A 27117-nucleotide genomic window follows, 5' to 3' on the forward strand; every position below is an offset into this window, starting at 1 on the left:
GAAAAAGAACAGAGCATTGGGTTCTGAGTAATACTTTAACTTTATTCTTGTATTTTTAGAAAACATGAAGAAACTTTCATTTTAGAGTCCTTACAGTCAATGTGCCCAGCTTCTGATAAAACATGGATAAAGAAATACCAAGGAGATTGATCTGTTCACAGGCCTATTCAAAAATTTTGCAAAAACTAAAAAGAAAAGAAAGAAATGTTTTAAATAGGAAAAAAAATCCATGTTAGATTTTTTCACAAGAATTTAATAAAACATGACTACTGTAGGATATTAATAACACCTAATATTAAGGTTCACATCAGGTAATTGCAGAATTAAGTAAATGTCAATTTAATATAATTGAAGAGATATATTTGCAGGCTTTTATTACAATGATCCAGGATAGATTTGGGATCCTGTTAGAAGCAGCCTCACCCACGGACTGTGTATGGACTTCAGAAGTGGCGATCTGGTCTTTCGCCTGCCTGTTCTTACTAAAGAGCCAACACGGTTTAGAACTTAAACAGGACTGTAATAATGATCTATGGAGGCCTGCAGTCACAGCTTGAATTACACGATCCTGATATATTATTTACATTCATAATTTGTCAATATTTTTCTTAAAGAGTGGTATCAAAATCATCACAAAGATAGCATCTTTGTGAAAAATTAGACACTGACCTAAAGAAAAATTCTTTTTTAAAAAACAAACAAAACAGCCGGGCGGTGGTGGCGCATGCCTTTAATCCCAGCACTCGGGAGGCAGAGCCAGGCGGATCTCTGTGAGTTCGAGGCCAGCCTGGTCTCCAAAGCGAGTTCCAGGAAAGGCGCAAAGCTACACAGAGAAATCCTGTCTCGAAAAACAAACAAACAAACAAAAAATAAATAAATAAATAAATAAAATAAAAAACAAACAAAACAAACAAACATATACACAGCAAAATTCTGTATCATAGAAGGCACAATAGTGAAAAATAAATCGGACTTCCTTGTGTTTATATAGTAATTAAAGTGTTTAATTTTCTTTTCCTTACAAATTCTTTCACAAAGTAAATATTTTTTTACCTCATAAATTAATTATTCTCTTCATTATTATAATTATTTAGTCCAAAATAAGGACTATTTTAAGTCCTTTCAAGATGATTTCAAATGAATTCTGTTCTTTTTATCCATATAAAAACAGATTGCTCTCCATTCAATGGGTATTTAAGCAAGAGAAAAGCCACTGTTTGAGCATTCTTTTTGAGAGATAAAGTGAGTTTAGTTTCAATGTTTATTTTTAATAACAATGTATCAATTTTATTAGAAGTTTCCCGGTTATTACACTGCTTAAGCATTACTTTTCAAACATAATTTATTTTTTATGAGCATTGATTGGTGTTTTGCCTGACTGTGTATCTGTGTGAGGGTGGAACCTGAACTAGAGACAGTTGTAAGCTGCCTGTAAGCTGCCTGTGTGGCTGCTGGGAATCGAACCTGGTCCTCTGTAAGAGGAGCGAGCCAATATTCTTAACCACTGAGCCATCTGTCCAGTCCTAGATTATTTGTGATTTTACTTCCTCACTAAAAGTGAAACCACTTAGTCATATGTTCTCACTTTCTGGTTGTTCTTTAGTCACGATGAATCCTGTCACTCTGATCCAAACTCAGCTTCTCCACTATCACCCCTCTTTCTGTATTTTCTTTCCATGGTGAGTGTGTGATCGTTTATATTAGTTACGTTTCTCATAGTGATGCCACCGAAAGGCTCACAAGTTGAGAGGACGTAATCCATCACAACAGAGGAGACATGAAGGCCAGAGGGTGTATGTAGGTGGGACTCCCCACCTCCTCACACCTCAAAGGAATAGGAAGTGGAAACTGGTCAGAAAGTGGGAACTGGCTACACAATTTTAAAGTCTATCTTCAATAACCCACAGCCTCTCACAAGCCCCCATTTCAAAGGATTCTCACTCTCTTGAAACAGTCTCACCAGATAGCATTGTTTGTTTTTGTTTTGTTTTTCTCAAACCACAGCCTCTCTGTATTGAGCTCAGAGTTGCTTCTTAGCATCTTCTTTCTCTGTTCATCCCCAACTCCTGACTCCCCATGAACAGTCCATTAGAAAAACTCTGAATTCTGACTGTACAGTCCTCTAGCTCTCTCACACGCTGCCAAGCTTATGATGGCCAATTCCAGGGTCTCATCACGTATGACTTTTTGTTTTCTTTTTCAATAATTAAAATATTGAATCACTCCACTTACAAGAAAATTATTATCAATCTGATCCCAGTTTACTATCCCCAATTCTTGCCTTATCTTATTTTATTACTTATGCTTTCTCTTGAGAAAGTATCCAGTGGACACTGATGATGTACCACAGAGATGTCAACAGTTTAGTAACGGCAATGAATCATCTCAACTGGGATTCTTTACAGCAGAGACTGAATCTCACATCAAATTCAATACTTGGAACCATCTATTGCTTATTACTTACATCTTTCTAATAATCTGTACTGTGAACCAGCCCATTTCATACTACTTACATTTTTCTAATAGTCTATCTATACTGTTTCTGGTTTCGATACTTTTAATATTTTTTATACTTAATCAAAACAACTCTTATCTAGTAGGCCAAAGAAACAATGGTTTCTGGGACTCTAATATAGTATAAATGGGGAGGGAGGGTAGGTGAGGAGGGAGGATGGGTGAGGAGGAAGGGTCGGTGAGAGAGATGGAGACTGATGGGGATTTAAATGCTTCTTTCTCTCCCTACAAGAGAGTTGCCTTCAGTTGCTTGTGCCTTTGTGTGTGTATGTGTGTGTGTGTGTGTGTGTGTGTGTGTGTGTGTGTGTGTACTTTTATTTATTGTCATGACTATTACATAATTATGTCTCTCTATTACACACTAGATTTTTTTGACTCGTGCATTTGATGGTAATGTCTTATCTAGTAAGTGGTGTTTTGTTTAAATATGTATGGAAGAATGTCACAGTAGATTACACGTCAGTATTTAGAATAGATAGATTTAGGCTCATTTCTCCTAGTTATTGTTACTAGTTATTTGAAATTTGACAACTAACTCTAGCATTTAGGTCCTCCTGTTTAAAATGGGGAACCAGGACAGGTCTATATGGACTAGATCAGGATATTATAGGTCTCTACTGGTTTATTTTTTTTATTTTTTATTTTTAGTGTGTAGCTCACAGGTAAAGGCATTCATTATTCTTTTGTTTGTGATGTCTGTAAATTTGGGAGCATCAGGGAAAATTTTCTGATTCATTCTTTTCATTTTATAAGCCTCACTGCTTAGAGTCTTACATACTAAATAATTGTTGAATGACAATTTGAACTTCTAGAGAAGTTCATTCATTGACATATTTTAATAAAGTCATATTATTTGCTGGTTAAAAAGCAAAAATACTTACATGGAGGAGAATTGCTACAATATTATTGCAAAGGAACCTTGTGAATCAGTCACCCATGACTTGAGTTCATTGTGGAGTCTTTGCCTCATAGCTTAAAGTCTTGGATTTGATCCCCAGCAACCAATTTTAAAACAAAATAACAAGAAATAGATACTGGAACATTTACAAATGCAAATTAAATCGCTTCACTTCCTACTATTTAACAGAATAAAATTTTCATTGTTGGTGAATTTGCATCATATTGATGTATAGAGCATTTTTCTCTTGAGTATTTTTCTCTTAAACTCACACATGTACATGGACGTATTTTAAAGCATAGCTACTACTAAAAGATAATCTTTAATCTCAGCACTGAGAAGGATGAGGCAAGAGGATCTTTGTGAGTCCAAGGCTAGCCTGATCTCCATAGTGAGTTTCAGGACAGCCCAGACTACATAGAGAGACCCTATCTCAAAAACAAACAAACAAAAACAAAAATGGCTGCAATTTTGAGTAAGAATCAAAGATAAGAATTCTTCTTATATTTCAGCTCCCAAATTTAATAGAAAATCAAGGAAAGAGAACAAGGCATTTGAATATTCAGTCTGAAAGTTAAATTTCTGTGAATTCACTCTCTTGATATTTATTGCCTATCCATTAAATTATACAAAGACTCCCATTACAAAAAGAAAAACTTATTTATCACAGCTTTTACAGAAAAAAGAACACATGGAGACAAATGGAATTCAATTTATAAACCTTTTAGTTTGGAAAGTCAGTGTGAATGTTCAAAAACATGATGAGTCTAAATTGTTGCTCTGAAGCTAATGATAATCAAAAAAGCCTTTAGTGTCACGAAAGTGACACTAATTGTAAAGAAGTTCCAATTCACAGGCTGGAATGGGACTATCTGTTTACAGGACACTAAAATCTGTCTCTGTGGATTACACAATGTGCCACACTTTAATACAAACACCACATTTATCCAAAGCAGTGGCTATTCAAAATGTCCTTCATTTAAATTGGCCATATTTCAGAGTGCTCCTCTCTCTCTCTCTCTCTCTCTCTCTCTCTCTCTCTCTCTCTCTCTCTCTCTCTCTTTCTCTCTCTCTCTCCCTTCCTCCCTCCTCCCCTCCCTCTCTCTTTCCCTCCCTCCTGGCATTTGTATATATTGGTGTGTAAATGTATATAGTTACAAATATGAATCAACATAAATATATTTTTCTGTAACAGTGGATTTTACATCTTTGGGCAAAAACTAATATTTTCTAAGAAGAAGTAAAATTATTATGAAATAGTCTTTGATCTGCAGAAAAAAACACCACCTGAAATTTGAGGTTTTCTTAGCCACATTCAGCATACACTGATAAAATTTCTTGGTTTAACCAGAAAATGACTGGAAAGATGAGTGAGGAAAAACGATGAGGAAAAACTCATATGCAATTAACAGAAAATAGATACATACGTGAAAGAGAAAGAGCTTTTCTGTTAGACTTTATCTGATTTATCATTTTTACCAAAGTATTAGACATATGCAATAAAAAGAATATAAATATATATGAGAAAGAGCTTTTCTGTTATAATTTATCTGATTTATCAGTTTTACCAAATTATTAGACATTTGGAATTTTTTGATCATTGAGACAAAGCAGGCAATAAAGTGTTTGTTTGTGTATGTGCACAATGTGTGAGTACATGAGTGCATGTATTTGTGTGTGTGCATGTCTGTGTGGGCATTTGTGCATATATCTGTTTCTCCATGGATGTGCATATGTGTATGTATCAATGGATGCGTATAAATGTGCCATGATGTGTTTAGGGGTCAGAAAAACAATTGCTCTGGTTGGTTCTCCACTTCCACCACGTGGGTCCCAGGGATAGAACTCAGGGTTAAGCATAAGTTAGAATCATCAGATCCTGATTGTTTTTGGCATGTATTCATTGTGCATAGCTTTTTCTGTGTAGACTTTACAAATATCTTTCCAGTACAAGTATGCCATTTACTTTGACCATATTTATCCTCATGCCCTCTCTTTATCCCAACTCCTTTCTCTTTTAGTGTGTGTGTGTGTGTGTGTGTGTGTGTGTGTGTGTGATGGTTTTACTTCTCTATAAATTATTCTAGATCCCTAAATGAGTAAACATTGAACATTTGTCTTTGCCCCTTTGTTTAATATAATCACCTCTAGTTACATCCATTGTTCAGTAAATTACATAATTTCAGTTTTCTTCTGGTTGGCTAACACTGAGGTCTGTGCCTATATTCAGGACAGTGGTGACAGATAACTTCTTCTGCATCCACACCAGCTTGTGTTGTCAATTGGTTTTCTTGTGAGGGCCATTCTGACAGGGTGAAATGTAATTTTAATTTGTATTTCACTGGTAGGTAAGAGCATTGAACCATCCTCCATATGCTTATTGGACATTTATATTTAATCCTCTGTGAATTTCTTGTTCATTTCATTAGCTCATTCTAGAAATTATTTTTTAATTGTTTTTGCTATTTAGCCTTTTGAGTTTATATATATATATATATATATATATATATATATATATATATATCCTATAACAAATTCATAATTCCTTACATTAAGGTGTTTAATACACTTGAGTTGACTTTTTTTGTATAAAGCAAATATAGGGATCTAGTCTCATTTTTCTACATATGGATATCCAATTTCCCCAGCACCATTTGGAGAGACTGCCTTTTCTGTAACACACACGTGTGCCATCTTTAAGGAACGATCAGATGGATGTTTCAGAATAGGAGGAAAACATGTGTGTGTTTCCTTCTATCAATCTATACGTCTGCTTCTGCACCACTATCACACTGTTTTGTTAGTTTGACTTCATGGTGTAACATTAAATCAGGTATTAACATATGCCCAGCACTGATCTTTTAGTTCAGGATTGCTTTGCTCTGTGGGGTCTTTTGTGTATGTATGCATTTTAGGGTATTTTTTCCCTATTTCTTTGAAGAATTTCATTAAAATATTGATGGGAATTGCTTTGGCTCTGTAGATCATGTTTGGTAATACAGACATTTCCACAAATATCAGTTGTGCTGGTTGAGTATGGTAGATGTTTCCACCTTCTGAAGTCTTCTTCAATTAAAAAAATAATTTTTTTATTACAAGTCTTCCCTTCCTTGGCTAGGTTTATTCCTAGGTTTTCCATTGTTGAAGCTATTATGAATAGGATAGGTGTTCTGGCTGCTTTCTCAGCATATTCATTATTGGAATATAGAAAATACGTTTCTTTTGTGTGCTGATTGTATTTCCTGCTATGTTGCTGGAGGTATTTTCCAGTTTTAAGTGTTGGCTGCTAGAATCTTTATGGTCTTTATGTACTAGATCACATTGTCCACAAAGAGAGATAATTTGACTTCTCATTTTACTAGCTGAGATTTCAAGGATTATATGTAGAAAACAGTCTTATCTCATTCCTAATTTTAATGGAAATGTATTGAACTTTTCCCTATTTAGTATTATGTTGACCATGGGTTTTCTATATATATCATTTACTATGTTGAGGTATGTTCCTCCTATTCTTGATTTTTTCCCAGGCTTTTATCATGGAAGTATGTTGTACTTTATTAATTTTTTTTCATCTACTGAGATGATCATGTGGTTAAGTCTCTGAGTTTTTTAATATGATGCAATACATTATTTGATTTCCTGTGTTGAACCATCATTTCATCCCTGTATGAAGCTCACTTGGTCACGGGGAAGACCCTGATGTATTGCTGAATTCATTTTACAAGTATTGAGAATTTTTTTTAACAATGTTCATCCTGGGAATTAGCCTATCATTTTCTTTTACTGTTAAGTCCTTGTCTGATTTTGATATGAGTGCAATGCTGGCCATGTAAAATGAGTTCAGTGTATTCCTTCCATTTCTATTTTGTGCAGTAATTGGGGAGAATTTTTTTTTGAGGTCTGGAAGAATTCAGCTGTGAATCCACCAGAGCCTGGGGATCAAACTCAATACTTGTTATGAGCATGTTTATAATGTTTCTAGGTCCTTGTTTAATCTGGTAGGCTTATGCGTCTGGAAAATTAACTTTTTTTTCAAGATTTTAAAATTTATTAGACTACAGTTTTTATTGTATGCCTTAATAATCCCCTGGATCTCCCTGCTGTCTGTCTTAATGTCTTACTTCATCTGTATTTGTATATTCTGGGTCTTCTCTCAACTTTGATTAGTTTGGATAAGGGTTTGCCAATCCTGTTTATCTTTTCAGAGAAGTAACTCTTTGCTCTGTGGATTCCTTTTCTGTCCACTTCATTACCTTGTGCTGTGATCTTACTGTTTCTGCCCACTGATTTAGGTTTGTTTGATCTAGATTTTCTAAAACCTTGAAGTTCATTATTATTTATTTCCAACCCCTCTGATTTTTTAAAAATGTAGGCATTTATCATATAAGCTTTCCTCTTAGAACCACTTTTAAACAACACACATCACTGTCAAGGAGAAATGAGAACACAGAGTGAAACAGTGGGAAAAATGGAGGGATGAAGAAGCCAGCAGGGCATGGCATTCCTGAGGACAGGGACCTCAGAGTAATTAGGAGACACAGAGAGAGGCATGTCATGTCAACTAAGGGACAAATCCACCAACAGGGCATTACAATTGTAAATTTTGTAATCTCTAGTTTGATTGTGCTGATTTGCCCCACGGAGAGGATTTGCTGACCTGTTGTCTATCTAACTGCTTTTGATGAGCTTGATGTGGTTCAAACTTTCTCCAGCCAAATCCTCAGGAATTGGGCCTAATGATGGTTGGGGTGACTCCATGCTGAGGGGTGGTACTGCACAAAGGGAAGGAACAATGGATGATATTTGAGGAAGATCTGGGGAACGTAAGATAATCTGAGGATGTAGAATATATTGTACTTGTCCTAATGCTTGATTAATAGGTTTCTTTCAGTCCTGCAGAATAACAAGCCCATCCTGCCCGTGCCTTTCCTGAGCCACAGAAGATGCAGTAAAGAACCAGACACGAGGAAGAATTTCTCTTGACACCAAGGCAGAAACGCTGTTTGTGTAAACCGAACTGACAAGATTAGGAGCCAGGTTGAAGATTACTATGAGGTTCCGTGTTTCACAGTGAGACAATTCTTGCACTGGGTTGATAGATTTTATTAAAAGTTACTATCTAGGGATTGGTGTGGGGGTGTGGGGTTTAGTTGGTAAAGTACTTGCCACCAGAGCCTGAAGACTGAATTGGACCCCCAACTTCCATGTAAAAGCCAGGCATGGGCACACACATTGTAACCCCAGGGCCAGGGAAGCAGAGACAAGAGGATCCCTCGAACCCACTGGCCAGACAGTTTAGCCTAGTTGGTGAGTTCGGTTTCAGCAAGAAACTGTATTAAAAAAACAAAGTGGAGAGAAACTGAGCAGGACAATCAATGTTGGCCTCTGGCTACCACATGCTCATACACATGCAGCCCCCAAAACACGCACACACACACACACACACACACACACACACACACACACACACACACAATCTAACACTGCTCATTATTTTCTTGTCTATGCACACTATTGGACTCCAGTGTGAATTAAAGTAAACAAGTAGATTCTTTTCTACGCCTCCCTTTGAAGACAAAGCAGGACTTAAGTGTGGAAGGAAATGAGTTGCGGATGACCTTGTCTGTAACGCAGCTCCAGTAGATGAGCTGTGGGACCGTAATTCCAGGTTCTAATTGCATTTACCGCTAAGCAGACACTCATCAACATAGGTGCGATGCAAGCTTTCTGCAGACTTTGGCTTTTCTCATTAGATGTCCCTAATTTCCTCGATGATTATTCATGTAACATACAATTAATATGCACAGGAGGTGGCAGAAAAGATTACACCATGATTCATTAGTGAGAGAAAGGATTGCTTTATTTCCCAAGTTTTATAGATAATTTATTTTATGTTCATGATAGCTCTTCAGGGCTTTCCACTATACCTTTACTCTGAAAACAAAACGAAACAAAACAAAACAAAACAAACAAACAACAACAATAAAACAGCTTAAAAAACCATTCATCTATAAGGGAAGATGTATAAGGTCTCTTAAAATTTATAAATTGATGCTATTTTCTGCTTTAGAAATGTGAGATAAAGTTTGTAGGTTTTCTAAGACCTACCCTCCTTGCATCCACTCACAGATCTCTTTGTACCACCTCTACCCCTTTATACTCAGACTTCCCATGTCCTTCTCCAGAGTCTAGCCTAGTGGGTAGCCCCTACCACCCATCCTCATTTTTTTTTTTACACAGCCATTCAGATTTACTCCAGGTCCCACAGCCAGCACCCTGGCACCTTGCAGTAGCTGACCTCTATCTAGCCTTCCTCAGGGTCTTACTCCCTGTGCCCCAGCCTAGTCCCACCTGTGTCACAGCAGAGGACCTGCCCTACCTGCAATTACCCACAGGTCCCTTCCACCACCATACAACGTACCTAGACTTCCCACATACCCCAGGGTGTAGCATAGGGCCCATATCCTTGCCCTGGCTTAGTTAGACTGACCCTGTGTGCGATCTAGCAGAACTTTAGGCTTCTACTAAACCACTAATGAGTTTCCTGTGGTTACTCATAAGTCTCTCTGTGCTACCTGTACCTAGCACCTCACTCCATACACAGACTTATTCCCAGGTCTGCCTTCAGGGTCTAGTCTGGTGAGTACCCCTGACTTCCTCATCCATTCCTTTTCCTCAGTTCACCAGCTTAGTCTGGCACTCACATGCCAGTGGACCCGCCTAGTCTGGCTTTCATTGCAAAGGAGATCTAAATTGGGCCAGGATCCTCCCAACCTATCAGCCCAACCATGGGACTTTCCCATGTCTCCCACATCATATCCAGCCTTTGTACTCAGACTTATCTACTCCCACACTCCAGACTTGGAATGGGAAGCACATCCTGAATACCAGCCCAGTTTGGTCTGTCCACCTGACTTAATTCCACCCAAAACATTTCCAATCTGTAGACCCAACCCACTCACACATTTGTTTCCTTCCTCAAAATGCTTTATCCATAATAAACCCAGAATCAACAGAGGAAGTCTGCATGCCTAGATCTCATCCTAGGAATACCAACACTGTAAAAGATCAAGCCAGTATCTTTTCTCTAAAGCTGACCAGTCCTGTAGACATACTTGCAAATACAACTATCTAGATGAATTCTAGGTCACAGGATTTAAAAGAACAATCATAAACCTCCTCAAAGAATATACTAAAAAAAAAAAAAGACAGAGCTTAAGGAAATAAATGCCTGAGTGGTGACCAAGAAAACTCAAATATAAGGATGAAGGAAATGAATAGACTTGAGACTTGAGAACGGAACTCAACCAGGAGATAGAAAGATAGACAGAATCTTTTTTGGAACAACCAGAATGCTCAGGTACTGCTAAAAGTTTAGATGTTAATTGGTATAAGGATTTGGAGAACACTGTAACATCAACTATTAAGTATGAGCATACATGCCAACCCTTGTGGTACATTTCTACTTTTGTCTAATTTAGACATTATGTTCCTTAAAAGATGCCTAACTGAAGCTGGAAAGATGGCTCAGAGACTTGTTCTTGATGTCCTGGGTTTGATTCCTAGCACCTACATTGTGGCTCACAACCATCTGTAACTCTAGTTCAGATTTCTGACATTTCCTTTAATTCCCCTAAACATTCTCTTTAGACTTAAGGCCTCAGTAATTTAAAAGTCAAAATTCTATATAGCTTATAGTCATGTTGAACATTTTAATAATACTCCGTGTCCATTTACTCCAAAAATCTACTACAAACATATCAAAGAAAATATTTAGTGCAATAAATATATTTTAGTTAAATAATGTATACCCAGAAGTCAAACAGTTTAGATGTATAGAAACATCAAATCACAGCACACATAACCAGTTAACATATCTCCTGTAAGTGAATCACACCATTGTTATCTCCTGTAGGTCTATTCCATCTCATTGGGTACCACATCCTCAGGGTTTATCCAGGATAAAACTACATGCAAGATTTTACTTCCCTTTAGGGCTGAATAATATTGCATCATATGTGTAGACTAGAGTTGCTCATTTGTTCATTCATAGACAGGCATATGGATTGTTTCCAGTTTTTATCTTTTTGATTGACATTGTTCCATGCATGTTTGTGTATGCCAGTTTGAGATCTTGCTTTAAATTATTCCAGTTATAGATCTAACCTTTGTGGTGGTGATAGAGCAAGCATTCTACTGTCCAAAAGCCCAAGAGTGAGGTTTTTTAAATGATGGTAATGGCCTGGATTAAAGACTGGGTCCCTCCACTCTCTGCAAATGGACTGACAGATGACTTGTTGCCTGTTGCCGATGGAAATCAGTGTGGTGACACACTTTGCGACAAATGTGTCAACATGAAACCTTGGCGAATGCTGATGATGCCAGGTGAGTCCTCCTCTTCTGGGACATTCTAACACAATCCAAGAATTGTTTGAATGTGACAGAAGCATTTCAATTCCAGAAGGCTCCACCCCCTTGGGAAACACTGTCTCATGATCTCCTCAGGAGGCTGCATTATTGCTCAATACATATGCAAAATAAGTGGGACTCTGTAAATGGATGAATCTCTCCTGTCTGCCTATTCCCAAATAACCAGTCAGAGGCTTAATATTATTTACAAACTGTTTGATCTATGGCTCAGGCTTATTTCTCGTTAGCTCTGACATCTTAAATGAACCCATTTAATCTATGTTTTGCCACGTGGCTGTGATGTTACCAGTCTGCTGGCATCTTATTCCTCAGGCTGCTGCATGGCATCTGCCCTGACTCTGCCCTCTTCTCCTTGTATCTCTTTTGGATTTACCATCTGGCTCTTATCCTGCCTTACCATGGGCCCAAACAGCTTCTTTATTCACCAATAGTAGCAACACATATTCACAGCGTACAGAAAGGTACAGAAAGTACAGAAGGTACATCCCGCAGCAGGACTCTCATGTCCGAGGGCATCATTTACAAAGGCACAAGTGTGCTCAGCTTGGGCTAGCCAGTTTTTAGAGGAGGCTCAGCCTCTCCTAATACACAGGGCCCCAAGAGGATAGACACCTGAATAAAATTAGACAAGCAAAGCAAGTAGAAGCCAAACACACCCTCTAAACTGTCCCACTGTGGCAAATCACTTAAAGCTGTCGTCACTTCTATTCCAAATGATTGTATTCTACTCAGTGTAGTATAAACCCGCAGTGTGATTACATTAGATGGTAGGTCCATGCAGAGTTAATGGCTGCTGCTCTCTCCATCCTTCTTTCTTTTTGTCTCTTTAACTAGAATGTTATTTATTTATTTATTTATTTATTTATTTATTTATTTATTTATTTATTTATTTATTTTTTAAAGAAAGCTAGTTTTCTGTATTTAGCACACAGTAGGGGAAGAGTACACTTACTTCTTAAGCATGAGTGCCTAGCAAGCCAGTTAGCATATTAGATGCTTCAATAGAGAGCAGATTCAGAACTTCCTTATTTCCCAGCACATACTGGGCAATTCATTCCATCAGTTATCTTATTGTGTTATCTTCATGCAACATATTTTTAAGTATCAGCTCAAGTCCACGCTATATATTCTCAGGCACTACAGCTTTCTTTCTTGGTATTTCAAAGTTCAATCTTACACTGTCAGTTCTATTTTATGCGACACTTCTCTTTTCTCCTTTGTTTTTTAACTGGCAGCGTCTTTGGAAAGGTCTAACTTTCAGTATTTTGAGTTTTATGGCAGACTAAAAAAATAACTTTTATTCATAGTAGATGAAATCCGACATTACTCTAATATGCTGCAGCAAGTGGCTTAAAAAGCCTCTATCATAATCCTGGGAGATTTCTCATTTTAAAACCATCTTTTTCTCAAACCTCCCAGGAGAGTAGGCACCAATTCAGCGTTACTTTTGAATAATATTTTCCAACCCCGTGTATGAATTGAGAACTGCTTTAACTCATGTCTGCTGGGATAAAACGGGAAATAGAAGGTTCCTGCATTCCAGGCTAAGAGCGGCAACTGTGTTGGCCAATAAAGACTTTTCCACTAGCTTATCAATCCCTCCCTCCTACTGCTGTTCTACTGACCTTTGGACTCACCTGCTGCCCTGCACTAGGGGAATCTATATACCCTCCCGTCTGATCTATCTACCCTTCTGCACCAGTGTTATCTTCCATGTCCTCCAGAAAAGAAAAACAAACATGTTCTTTCAGTAGTTGAAATGGTTCCTCCCTTTAGGTCCATAGTGCAGTCTGGGCTCTCGTAACCGAATTCCTTCATCAGGTCTGTCCACCAGTGCACTGCCAATCTCTGTTCAGTCATCCCATGCCTCGGTTTCTGACCATTGCAGGGGGCACGTCTCACCATCAAACACTGGTTTCCATGAAGTGCTGGACCTCTCCTGAATGTTTCCCACACAGACTTCTCTGCCTGTGTGGGAACTCAGAGGCTCTGGGATGTTTATCCTCCCCTCTGAGCATTGCCTTTACATTTGATTGTCGGCTTGGCTGAAATTTCTTTTGGTTACTGAAGGTGTTTGATAGGTGCTGAAAGCAGATGGAAGCGTAAAACTCATCAAGGAGGTCCTGCTAAGGGGGAAAAATGACAGCTCCTAATGAGCAGAGCACAGGACCGCCAAAGCCGAGCTTGCCAGGGATCAAAACGACTTTGTATACTTTGTGTATAGCCGTTAAAACGGTTGTTAAGGTGATCTCAGAAAAATAAATAACTGATAATCTACTATGAACTAAGAATCTTACTCTTACCCTAATAAGAAGAAACCATTAAAAATTGTACTAACAAAACAACTGAAAGCATGTGAGAGTATTTAAACCATCTCTAGATATGCTTGTGGATGATAGATTAAAACTGAAAGCATTGATCTGAAACCTGAGCAGCCTGTAAATTATATAAGTAGTTGGCAAAATTTTTCTGACTATGAAGGGATTAAAATAAACTTTTCGTCAAGTACCAAAGTTAGCAGTGTTAATGAAGTGTTATTTCTTGCTAATTGAAGCATCACTTGAAATTTGAAAAGTTATGATAAGACGGCAATCATTTTCATTGTAAATTGATGGTTTCCATATCTGTCACTAGAAATTTCATTTTGAGACTCTGTGGAGTTATTCTGAAGTGATCCTAATGGAGGCATGAAAATCCTCCCTGGAGATGGCTGATATGATGGCTTTAGCAGGTAAGGAGGCTTGCAGCACACACCTGGAAACCCAAGTTCAAGGTCCCAAACCCCAATAAAGGAGGAAGGAAAGAATTGACTCCAGAAATGTGAACTCTGATCTATCCACCTATGATGTGACCCCCAGCCACGGCAACAGGTATACACATACACAATAATACATAAACACATAACAAACAAATGAATGAATGAATAAAAAAACCCTAAATATATACTGGGTAAAACACTGTAACATTTTATGTAGACTATTATAAGTAATTTGACCCACTTTTTAGTAAAAATATACTAAGTTGCTTAGTGGTTCACATCATATAAACAAAGTGTGTTGAGTTTGAATAATAAAATGTATATGTTTCTATCATGTTTGAATGTGAAATGTTCCCCACAGGCTCACGTGTTTGAAGACTTGGTTCCCAGAGGGAGGTGCATTTTGGGGGAGCTTATGGAACTTTTAGGAGGTAGAGACTTCCTAGAAGAAGTGTGTAACTGGGGTGGGCTCTGAGATGTTAGACCTTGGTCCCATTTCCTGTCCACTCAGTGGTTCTGAACTGCTGAGGCAATGTGCTGGTGGACCTCCTGTTCCCAGTGCCAAGACATCCCCATCGTGGTGGGTTTATCCTCTCTGGAACTAAGATCCAAAACAACCCTTTCTCCTTAGGTTGCCTTCATCAGGGTATTTTATCCAGCAACAGAAATAAAGCTGATGCAAACTCTAGTTAAAGAATTTCATCCTTTTAGCCAGGCAGTGGTGGTGCACGCCTTTCATCCAGCACTGGGGAGGCAGAGACAGGTGGGTCTCTGTGAGTTAAAGGCCAGCCTGGTCTATAGAGCTAGTTCCAGGATAGCCAAGGCTACACAAAGAAACCGTGTCTCAAAAACAAAACAAAAACTCAAACAAACAAAAGTAATTTTGTGTTTTTAACAGGAGTGTAAATGCTATTGACACAAATGATGAGGGTATAACATACCCACAAAACTCAGAGCTCTTTGCTCTCAGTGTAGTTTCACATCAGGGTTTCTTTTCTCATACCTTCACTCTGAGCACAGACGCAAACATCCTTGCATCTTCGGACACACCACCAATGTAGAATTTCTTCTGAAACACTGGGGGGTGATCGTTTTCATCCTGAATCTCAATGTACACTTTAGCTGTATTACCTGGAAAGCAAGATATAACTTTATTGGTGATTATTCATTAGAACAAAAACCACTAGTAATGTGGACCATGAGAGACCAGCTCCCACGATCTGCTCAGGGTAATAAAAGGAATGCCTTAGAGTATCGAGGGATCAGAAACTTTTATCTGAGGGTAATTAGGAATAAATTTAATCTATCTATGACTGGGGAAGTAAGAAAAAACACATGCTTTCTGATGTTTATTTTCTTTTTTACTTCATCTTAAAAATGGTCTCTGACTTTTTCTGTTGAGAGCCACTGGTAGCAAAAGCCCATGAGAGTATACAACAGTGACAACTAGTGTTCAGAAGGTCAACCTATCAGAACTAAGGGTTCTGTAAGAGGAAACCATCATGCAAGATGTTATGGAATTACTGCCTTTTGAATGAATTGGCTGTCTGTTGTTGTAAACGTCTTGTGCATAACAGCTATGATTCTCCCCATTTAGTGTGCATTTCCATGTTATGTGTACATGTAATCTCATGATTGCATCTCAATCCTATGGGCACACAATTGTGGATAGTCTAGAAGATGGTTTCTTATTTAACTGTACATTTTTTTGAATAGAAACATACTAAAATATGCTTCATGCTAGATCTATTGTTCCATGTGGACTGTAGACACTTAGAGGTCTTATTCTCCATCCTTAGCTACTGACAAGGTAAATATTGGCCAGACAAAGAGTCTTCGTAAAACTTTCACAGAGCAGAATTTCAGGTGCCTGGCCTTGTTAGATCAAAACTCTTCAGAATTATAGTGAACCGGAAGTGATAGTGCAGGTGCCTGGCCTTGGTATATCTTAGTCCTTCAAGAGATCAATAGCACCTATGTTGCCTTAAGCTTCCTCCACTAGCAACTCCCCACTCTGATTCAAATAACAATTAACACTTTGTATTATTCTACACCAGTTTTTAATGCAAGATTTTAGGCTCAGTAGACTAATTATGTATAGGTCCTGAGATTCAGGTGACTAACAGGCTGTTACTGACTAACCATATCTGGATATTATTAATCACATAAAATAGTACACACGTTCTTTGACTTTTCCTTAAATCTCTCATTGGTTTAATTTCTTTCCTTGTAACCTTTGTAGTTATCCCTTTAAGAGATAGCCAGAACTTTTTACAACCTACGGCTATTGTCAGTTACCAATTAGGCTGACCAAGTCTTTGCCAAGTGTAACTCTTATCAGAACACTTATCCCCAAGAGTTTACTTTGTAGTTTTTACTAATAAGTTGCTTATGAATGGAGATATATAATCTTAGGGGAACAAAGAAGGGGGAGAATATGGAAAAGACCTAGATAGATATGAGAGAACAGCAAGAGAACTGATTGAGAAGAACAAAGACGAGGACAGAGATGGAAAGAACTAGGTAGAATGAAGAGAGAACAGCAAAAGGGGCTGAGAGCAGGAGGGACTGGGGGAGCTAAGTATGAGAACAGAAAAGAAACTGTGCAGATAGAATTGACTGAGAAGAATAAAGTGAATGGATTAACAAGCTCAGTGTGCTTAGATTCATGTGATAGCCCTCAGATTAGAATCCTCAGCTGGTTGTTAGACTCTTCCATGGACCTTTGGAGCAAACAATATAGGCTGGATCTATATTTGTTTGCATTATCTTTCCGTCCACATTGCTACATATCTCCACACTACTGCACACAGCTACATATCTTTAATTATACAAATCTTTTCACATGGCTACACATCTTTCTTTTACATTAATCACTCATTCTTTCACCCCTCACTCCTTCACACTTCTCTCATGCTGCTTCTGCATCTCTCACCCAGCGCGCGCGTGTGCGCGCGTGCGCGTGCATACACACACACACACACACACACACACACACACACACACACACACACACTTCACTCACATTCTGCAGCAGCTCTCACATAAGCTCTACACAGCCATCTGTCTCCATACCACTGCTGCTGCTCCACAGCCAAACTCTGGACAATTATAAGTTACATTTTCAGGACCTGACTCATTCTCAAGACACAAGATAAGTCACATAGCTTCTCTTAGGCTAGTAATGTCACATTGACCCATACATGTAGCTCTAAGTTGGTGAGGGGTCCCAGACATAAACAACTGGCTGAATTAAGCGGTCAGGGTAGGTACAGAAAGGGAGCTACTGTAAGGACTGTGTCTTGATGTAAACAGCCTGGCCTTGATTTAGCAATAAACAACACCTGAGAATTAGTCTTTGTATATTCTGTAGAGGCAGCTTAGTCTGTTTTGGACTAGTTCTAAGGTCTTTGCAAAATATGTAAAAGCCTGTGTTTGAGACTGAGAATACTGTTACTTTCCTATGTCAGTAAAGAATGTTCTGGTAATACTTCTGTTCATCAGAATTATACAGCTTAAACAGAAATCCACACCTAAACGTGTGCCCAGAGATGCAAAGCACACTACCAAAGGGTTGTGGAGAGCACCCCACAGCTGTTCTTATAGGGAGGTGTACTGGCAGCACCCAAAAAAGTTACAGACAGAAAACAGCCAGTTTCCACAGCCAGTGACCCCACAGCTTGGCCAGTGGGGTGGGTCAACTTGTCAGACACTAGTTGTGCTCCAATGGCCCTTGGCACACTATTTTTATCATATTTTTAAATAAAGTGATGCAAGTAATTTGTTAGAAGGTCATTCCTTGCCCAATTCTAGGTCAAGAGGAGATGGAGAAGAATGGTACTGCTAATGTTAACTTTTTACTTTTTAAGGGACTAGACATCGAATCTAGGGCTAATGAGTGCTAAGCAAATATTCTTTCAGTGTTCTCAAACTGCCACCATTTGAATTACCATGCTATAGTAATTTACTTTCCACTTAAACTTGTTTAATTTATTTTCCATTTTGTAGTAAGTAATAAATAAGCCATCCAAATATTTCTTTATGGTGTTACTGGACACCGGCTTACTGAAAACCAGTTGGAACTGTATTATAGGTCACATTATTCTATATGGTATCTATATTTGACTAAGTAAGAGCTGGAGAATTCAAATTTTCACTTGTGTATTTGTTAACACAATACATACATACATATATGCACACACATATACAGATGATAATTTTAAGATAAATCATCTCTTGTCCCTATTGAATATCTTTTGGTTCAATGGCCTGGGCCAGCTCATGAGGGCTTTGAGGTAAGAAGGCTTATGGGCAACTCAAAACACAAGCTGTCACTTGAAGATGAAGGAATGGGGAGGCTATGGGTTGGGTGTGATTGTCTCCTAAGGTTTCTCATGTTGGAGATTTGGTCCCCTGGGTGGCAATATTAGGAAGTGATGGAAAAGTTGAGATTAGGACTTTGGGGGGAAGTCACTGTATGTGCTGACCCTGGAAGAGATAATCATCAAGGGCCAATGTTAGCTATCTTGGAAGTTTGTCTTAAGGGAAAAAGAAATGGTACTCTATTTGTTTTGACTTTAGTTCTTTCCAGGTAATTTACCCTTTCATCATACATTACACCACAAAACCTGGACCAAGTCAAGCCCGAGACCAGCCCCTGAGTCCACAAACTAAGAATCAGATAAACTACTTTATAAAGTACACAGTCTCAGGCAATTTATTAGCGTAACAAAAATAATTGAAAATCCTAAAAGAGGAGTAAATAGTAGATGTTACCAACTTTTGCTATAACGGATTTTCCTTTCCCACTCCTCCTCCCCCCTCCCCTCTCTCCTCCCCTTCCCTTCCTCCTTCCTCTTCCCCTCCCCCTTCCCTCTCTTTCTTGCTTTTTCTTTCTTTTAGACAGATTGACCTCAGATTTGCCAGGTAGTATCAGGGATGACCTTGAGCTTTTGATTCATTTGCCCCTACCTCCTCAGTCCTGGGATAAGAGCCATTCTCCACCAAGCCCAGTGTTTAGGTCCTGACCATCCAACCCAGAGCCTTGTGGGTGCTAAGTAAGCATGCTCCCATCTGAGCTCCATCCGAGTGGAGTAATCTTTCCTGCTATTGATTTCAATTCTGGTTATGATTGTTCATGCTGACAACTAGTGATTTTGCTTATGGTTTCTATGTGCAATAGTTGAAAATATAAAGGTCAGTTTTGAACACACTGTAAAAAACATTGAGGTCTTTGAAACATATTTACCTTTCCCTGGCATTGAAACAAACAGCAGCAGAAAGGCTAGGGAGTTATAAATAAGCTGCATTTGTAGGGACACTCCACCTTAGCAAGAAGTTCAAGAAGCCAATACACCCTCAGGCATTAGGAAAAGTAATGTGGAAGTTAGTGTCAGAACTTAAGGCAGTGATTCTCAACCTGTGGGCCACAACCCCCTGGGTCAAATGACCCTTTCTCAGGGGTCACTTAAGACAATCAGAAAACACAGATATTTACATTATGATTAATCACAGTTATGAAGTAGCAATGAAAGTAATTTTATCGTTGAGGGGGTCACCACAACATGAGGAACTGTATTAAAGGGTCGCAGCATTAGGAAGGTTGAGAACCACCGACTTATATGGTTTGTAAAAACTTCAATTGTATAAACTTATAAATGCACAGGAAATATTTAAAATAACTCTAAAGCACCCACACAGCAAGTTTTAGTAATCTTTAAAATAAATGTGTGTGGTGGTAATCTAATTGTACTGAAATGTGATTTTGATTGTGTGATTTTGATTGTATGTTAATAAATAAAGTTGCCCGGGGGTCAGAGCTATTAGAGCCATAGCAAGAGTGTGGCGGTGGTGGTACACGCCTTTAATCCCATAGATATCTGTGTGTTCAGGGATATAGCCAGCATTGGAGACATATGCCTTTAAGACCTAGGGGGCTGTACATTCAGACAGTGACGAGGCAGTCACGTGTTTGGGTTTACAACCAATGAGAAGGCAGAACAAAATACTTTAAATAGACGAACAGACAGGAAATAGAGCTCTCTTTCAGGAAGCTGGGACACCGCAGGCGGAAGGGTGAGATTTTAGCTCTGAGCTCTGACCTCTCGGCTTTCTCTTTTGCATTGTTTCTGTGTTTCTTATTTAATAAGACGGTTGGTTACGTCTATAAATGTGCATTGGAAAAAAATACAAATTCCTACTTATATTTCCTCTAAAGCAGTTGATTCCATTTTAGTGATGGAAGTGAGCTTTTCATCATGCTGTCTCACCATGACGCACATGGGCTGTCAGCACTGCTAGGCTGCATCATGATTGTGTAGAAACTGTACTTAGCTTACATCGGCTCTATGACTAAATCATAGAGAACTATACACTTGAGACTGGTGCTCCCAGAAACCATACAATCATGGCATTGCTATTCTTTTTATTTTATATATATATATATATATATATATATATATATATATATATATGTGTGTGTGTGTGTGTGTGTGTGTATATATATATATGTGTGTGTGTGTGTGTGTGTATTCATGTATATATACATGCATACATACACACATGTATATATGAGTGTTGCCTGCATGTATGTCTGTACATAATGTTCACACAGTGGCTTTTGATGCCAGAAGACTTCAGATCCTTTGGAACTCCAGATGGCTGTGAGCTGCCATGTAGGTGCTGGGAACAGAACCTAGGTCCTCTGAAAGAACAATCAGTGCTCTTGATGGCTGGGCCACCTCTCCAGCCCCAGTGCTGCTATTTTTAAATAAATTCCACCAGGTTAGGGCAGAGCAGTGGTGAGCACCATGGGTTAATGACTTATTTATTTTTTTAATTACTCAGTCACCTGCCAGGAAATGGTATTTATATTTGGGTAACGACAAGTAGCTCAAGCATTTGTGGTTGAGCTTTAGTTGGTCACTCTCTTTGCCTGTAGCCTTTTTTCCAATCTGATTATAGCAGATGTTAAGAATATTTGCCTTACCATCCTGCAAAATAATAATATTGGATTGGGATGGGATTATAACTTTGATCTGCTTAATTACATATATCCTGACATTTGTGACAGAAAAGAAAACAAGGAAATCATAAATTTACATGATCACATGTACAAAAGCACACGATCAAGTGATCATCCTTGAAATCTTGTACTTAGAAATAGCATTATTCATACTGAGTAGGTTTATTTATATATCTAGGAATATGTATGTATACATATACATAAATGTAACAATTAACAAAAAAGAGACAAGGTTTTAAACAATTAACAATTATTAAAACAGGGCAGAAACCTGCAGGCAGGAACTGAAGCAGAATCCATCGAGGATCACTGCTTACAAGGCTTGCTCTTCATGGTTTGCTCAGCCTGCGTTCTTATATTCTCCAAGAACATCTAACAAGGGGTGGTACCAGGCTCAGTAGGCTGGGATCTCCCACGTCAATCATTAATCAAGAAGATAGTCTATACACTTGCCTGTAGGCCAGTCCTATGGAGCATGTTCTCAATTAACAGTCCCCCTTTCCAGGCACGTCTATGTTTGTGATAAGTTGACAAAACCCAACCAGCACATATTATACCTTGTCAACTTGACAAACAAACACAATAAATAAACACTGTTAAACCATAACCTTTCATTTCTGGTAGTCCTCTAGATGTCATATTGATAATAAAATGACAATATAAATATTCAACTTTTCAAAGTTCCAGTCTTTAAAACTTGAAACATTTTAAAAGCTCAGACTCTTTTTGTTAATTGTCAAAAAACAAATTAGAGAGAGAGAAAGGTGGTTAGGGGGACTGCACAGGAGAGTTTGGAGCAAGAAAAGAGATGGAATAAAATTATGTAATTATATTATATCATAATTAAAAAATAAAAATATCATAAAACATCCATATTTTTGGCTCTTGGTAATTACTAGACAGGATGTGACAGGATCTGCTCCAGGGGATGCAAAACCATCTGAAGATGAGGTGATGAAGTAGTTATTAGCACTCTCAGTTTTAGAGGGATTAAGAGGAACAGAGGTTATGTAGTAGTCCAACCTCCCCTGAGTACTCAGCATGCCTGAGATTTGAACACGTGGTGATATCCGACTGAAAATGACTAGCCCCTACATGTGCTGGCTACCACCTCTGCCTCCCCAGGAAAGAGCAAGTGGTGTGCGTCCATCCCAGCAAGGGTAAATCAAAAGACAGTCGACTCTTCAATGCATACACCATCTTAAGGTTACATTTATAAAACGCCCAGCTTTCTTTGTGCTCTCCTCCAGTTTTGCCCATCTCCCCAGCAGTCTTCCCCACTCTGAACATGGTCACTGATTTCTATCCCCATTTCTATCTTTCCAACCTCACTGACATGTTTTTATTTTCTCCAGAGACCTTACTGCTTTCTGAAATGGGCTTGTCTGGCTCCAGCACGCTGGTAGGAAGTTCTCTGTGCTGTATGTTTGACCAGACAACTTTTTATTGACTAAGTTAATGGATTAAAATATATTAGATCAGAGTAATAAATCTTAATGTTTCATTTTTTTTCAAACTATGATTTTAGCATAGTCACCCTCTATGGACTGTCCAACCTGTGCTCTGGCCTAGGGGCTGCATGCTTTGGGCAGGTGGAAATGCATCCAGTGTATTTGCAGATGGCAGCATCCTGTTGTAATGTCGGAAGGTTAGACATCCCTGGCCTTACAGGACCCGGGAGAGGCAGAAAGGAGCAAAGCTGAGCCACCACCCCCGCTTTAGTTCCATTTCCTAATTTACACATGACATTCTGATTTGTTGTCAATTTGTTATCAGAGGTAAGACTGTTAGAACTCAAGACCACTTATCCACTTCTTAAAATAATTTTTTTTTAATCCTTTGAAATTGTATACATCCCTAAAATGTATTTTGGTCAGATTTACTGACAGCTGCTGACAAAAACACTAAACAACTTAAAAGTGCAGGTAGCTAATGAATTCCATTGGTGTGTGTGTGTGTGTGTGTGTGTGTGTGTGTGTGTTGATAGTTTATTTATGCTCTAACAAATAAAGCTTGCCTGGGAATCAGAGGGAAAAGCCAGCCGCTACATTAAACGTAGAGGTCAGACAGTGGTAGTACATGCCTTTAATCCTAGCATCTAGGAGGCAGAGATTCATCTAAATCTCTATGAGCTCAGGGAGACACTGGGAAGAGAGCCAGGTGTGGTAACACATGTCTTCAATCCCAGCACTAACCATAGAGGTCTGGAGGTCTGTACAGACAGACAGGAAGTGCAGAGTTGGGCAGAAAGAGGAAGTGATGTAGCTGGGTGGAAAGAGGAAGTATGATGGTAGAACAGAAAGGTATGTAAGGCCTGAGTATACAGGAAGTAGCTCTTGGGCTGAGAATTTCCTAGCAGTAAGAACTTGTGGCTGGCTTGTTTTATCCCTCTGATCTCTCAGCTTTCACCCCAATATCTGGCTCTGGGTTTTTTATTAATAAGATCATTTAGTAATTTGTGTTACGTGTGTGTGTGTGTGTGTGTGTGTGTGTGTGTGTGTGTGTGTGTGTGTGTCTATCTGTTTGTCTGTCTATCAAGGTAAATCCAGCTATTTAGCTCCCATGCAGCTGCTGGATGAACGTATGAGACAGCTAACAGCAATATTTAGAACATGGCAGTTGCTGTTGGTCCCCTTTTCACTCCTAAACCCATTTATCCTCTAGCACACCCCAGAACTTATAATTATAGTTATAATTCATGAACAAAAACATAAATTACATGTGGAATTTCCCAAAAGCTTACAAATACTTTATTATAATTTATGTGCATATTGGTCTGTCTACTTGTGTGTGTACATGCATATGCTTGTGGGTTCCTGTATGTACCAGAAGAGAAGCGAAGCACTCCTTAACCACCAAGCCATCTCTCAAAGTCATTTTTATAAAATTATGGTAGTGTTCCTATTAGTTCTTAAAATAGGCCTGAGGTTGGTATATGTACCTAACTTTTATACCCTAGTTTAAGGTATAAAACTAAGCATTAAATACTGCTTCAAGGACCCATCAACATTAACAATTCAATTCATAGTAATGGAAAAACTTACGGGTTTTAACTTAGGAGTAGAATTTAAATGGTGACATTTTAGGATTATTGTATTAACTCCCTTTAGATTAGCAGTTCATCTTTGTCTTAATTAGGGTTTCTGTTGCTGTGATAAAACACCATGACCAAAAGCAATTTAGGGAGGAAAGGATTTATTTGGCATATGCTTCCATATTACTGCCCACTGCTGAGGAAAGTCAGGGTGGGAACTCAGAACAGGGCAGGAACCTACAGGCAGGAACTGAAGCAGAATCCATTGAGGATCAATGCTTACATGGTTTGCTCTTCATGATTTGCTCAGCCTGCTTTCTTATATATTCCAAGAACACCTACTGAGGGGTGGTACCAGGCTCAGTAGGCTGGGACCTCCCATGTCAGTTATTAATCAAGAAAATGGTCTATACACTTGCCTGTAGGCCAGTCTTATGGAGCATGTTCTCAATCAACAGTCCCCTTTTCCAGGCATGTTTATGTTTGTGGTAAGTTGACAAAACCCAACCAGCACATATTACAGCTTGTCAACTTGACAAGCACAATAAATAAACACCATTAAACCATAACCTTTCATTTCTGGTAGTCCTCTAGATGTCATATTGGTAATAAAATGACAATGTAAGTATTTCAATTTATCAAAGTTCCAGTCTTTAAAACTTTAAACATTTCAAAAGCTCAGTCTCTTTAAAACATCCAGTGTCTATCTAAAATTGTTAGTATCTCAAAAAAATCCATCTTTCTGAAATTCTAAAATATCTTAATTGTGGGATTCTATAAGATAAAAAAGTAAGTTACATACTTTTTTACTCCAAGAGGGAAAACTAGGGCATAGTCAATCAAATCAAAGCAAAACTGAACTCTGGAAATATCAATAACTAGGCGTCCAATGTCCAGGACTCATGGCTTCTGGGCTCCAGAAGAAAGCTACATTATTTTGCTAAGTTTCTGTTTGATGGTCTTTTGTGTTATTAGCTCTCTTTACAATTTTTTTTGCCATCTCAAGAATCTGTGGAGAGTTAAAATTAACAGAAGACATTCATTTATTTGTCCTAATTCCATTCACTTAAATTCTGATAAACTGGGACCATTTTTTTCCCAACAAAGTTGAATCTGTCTTCTATAAATTTAATAAAGACAATTATCTTTCCTAGTTGATGAATCCCCTGGCATCTGGCTGGGAGGGAAAAAGTGTAGGACTGTCAGAAATCATTTGAGGAGAGAATGGCTCATGATTTCCATATTATTTGGAGAATCGGAGCTCTGTATTCATTTCCTGTCACCAGATCACAGATGTGGTTCACCAACTCAGTGATACAAAGGAAAGGAAATGCTTCAATGCAGAAACATTCAAATGTGTGCATTCATCTAGTCATAACGCTTTCTAGGCTTATTCACAATCACTTGTACTCACTAGTCTGTGTTATAGAACTTGTGGGGGACTTTAAATTACTGGCCTTTAGTTTTAAAGAGATTAGTAAATATACAAGATTCCAAATAAATAACCATGCAATCTAGAAACAATCACTCATTGCTCAAATTTAAATGTCTAAGGTTGCATTTATTTTACAAAAGACATAAAAATTACTTTATGAATTGTAACTTAATATAATTTGGCAGTTGACTATGGAATTTATGTTTGCAGTCTTATGCAAAACTATGACAGTTAGCTAAAGCTCAGTTGTGAGACAAGTGTTATTCTAATTGTGTGATTTATATTTAGAATAAAATTAACTTTGTTTTTGTACTGTAAAATAAACTAGTCTACTTCTTCCTTTTCCTGTAAATTTTAGATAGATGATAATAGGTATCCTTCCTCTAAATATATAGAACTCTAAACATTTTTTCTCTATAAACAAACTTTTCAACAAATTTTATCGCATTAAATGATTAGCATACTTTGATTTTCCTCACAATAAGGTTCTTGCAGATGGGAAGTCTACCTTGATCAATTATTAGTGCTATAATACATTAATTTCTTGGTAATTTCTCCAGGGCTACCACCCCTTTCTTTTCCTGGAGACATTATTAAAATTGATTTATTTCCTGAGGAAAACAGTTAACATACTATTATTGGTGGCAGTCTGAATGAAAATGTCCTCTAGGCTAACATGTTTGGAATACCTGGTTTCTAGTTGGTGGTGCTGTTTGGGGATGATTAGAAGACAATGCTTTGCTGGAGGAAGTATGTCACTGAGGGCAAGGCTTTGAGATTTCAAAGCCAAGTGCCTTTCCTAGTTTACTCTAGTCTCTGCTTGCAGTTCAACGTGTGAGCCCTCAGCTTCTATTCCAGTTGCCAAGTCTGTCAGCTGCCATGATTCCCCACCATGATGGTGATGGACTCCTATGCCTCTGAAACTGTAATCTCAAATAAACCCTTCCTTCTATAAGTTGTCTTGGTCATGGTATTTTATCACAGCAGTAAAAAAGTAACTAAGACGGACATTGCTGTGGTGGGC

General features: G+C 38.3%; 1 protein-coding gene across 9 annotated transcripts in view; it reads right to left on the bottom strand.

Annotated features, from left to right (window-relative positions):
• Pcdh15 (protocadherin related 15) overlaps positions 1–27117 on the bottom strand; it is a 1398279-nt gene that overhangs the window by 72737 nt on the left and 1298425 nt on the right. For all 9 annotated transcript variants that reach the window (XM_037199986.1, XM_037199987.1, XM_037199980.1 and 6 more), the window contains one exon: positions 15604–15731. In XM_037199986.1, coding sequence (XP_037055881.1) covers positions 15604–15731 — 128 coding nt within the window. The remainder of the gene's footprint in view (positions 1–15603; positions 15732–27117) is intronic.

This window comes from Peromyscus leucopus, chromosome 16_21 (assembly GCF_004664715.2).
Source record: "Peromyscus leucopus breed LL Stock chromosome 16_21, UCI_PerLeu_2.1, whole genome shotgun sequence".
Taxonomy (NCBI): Eukaryota; Metazoa; Chordata; class Mammalia; order Rodentia; family Cricetidae; genus Peromyscus; species Peromyscus leucopus.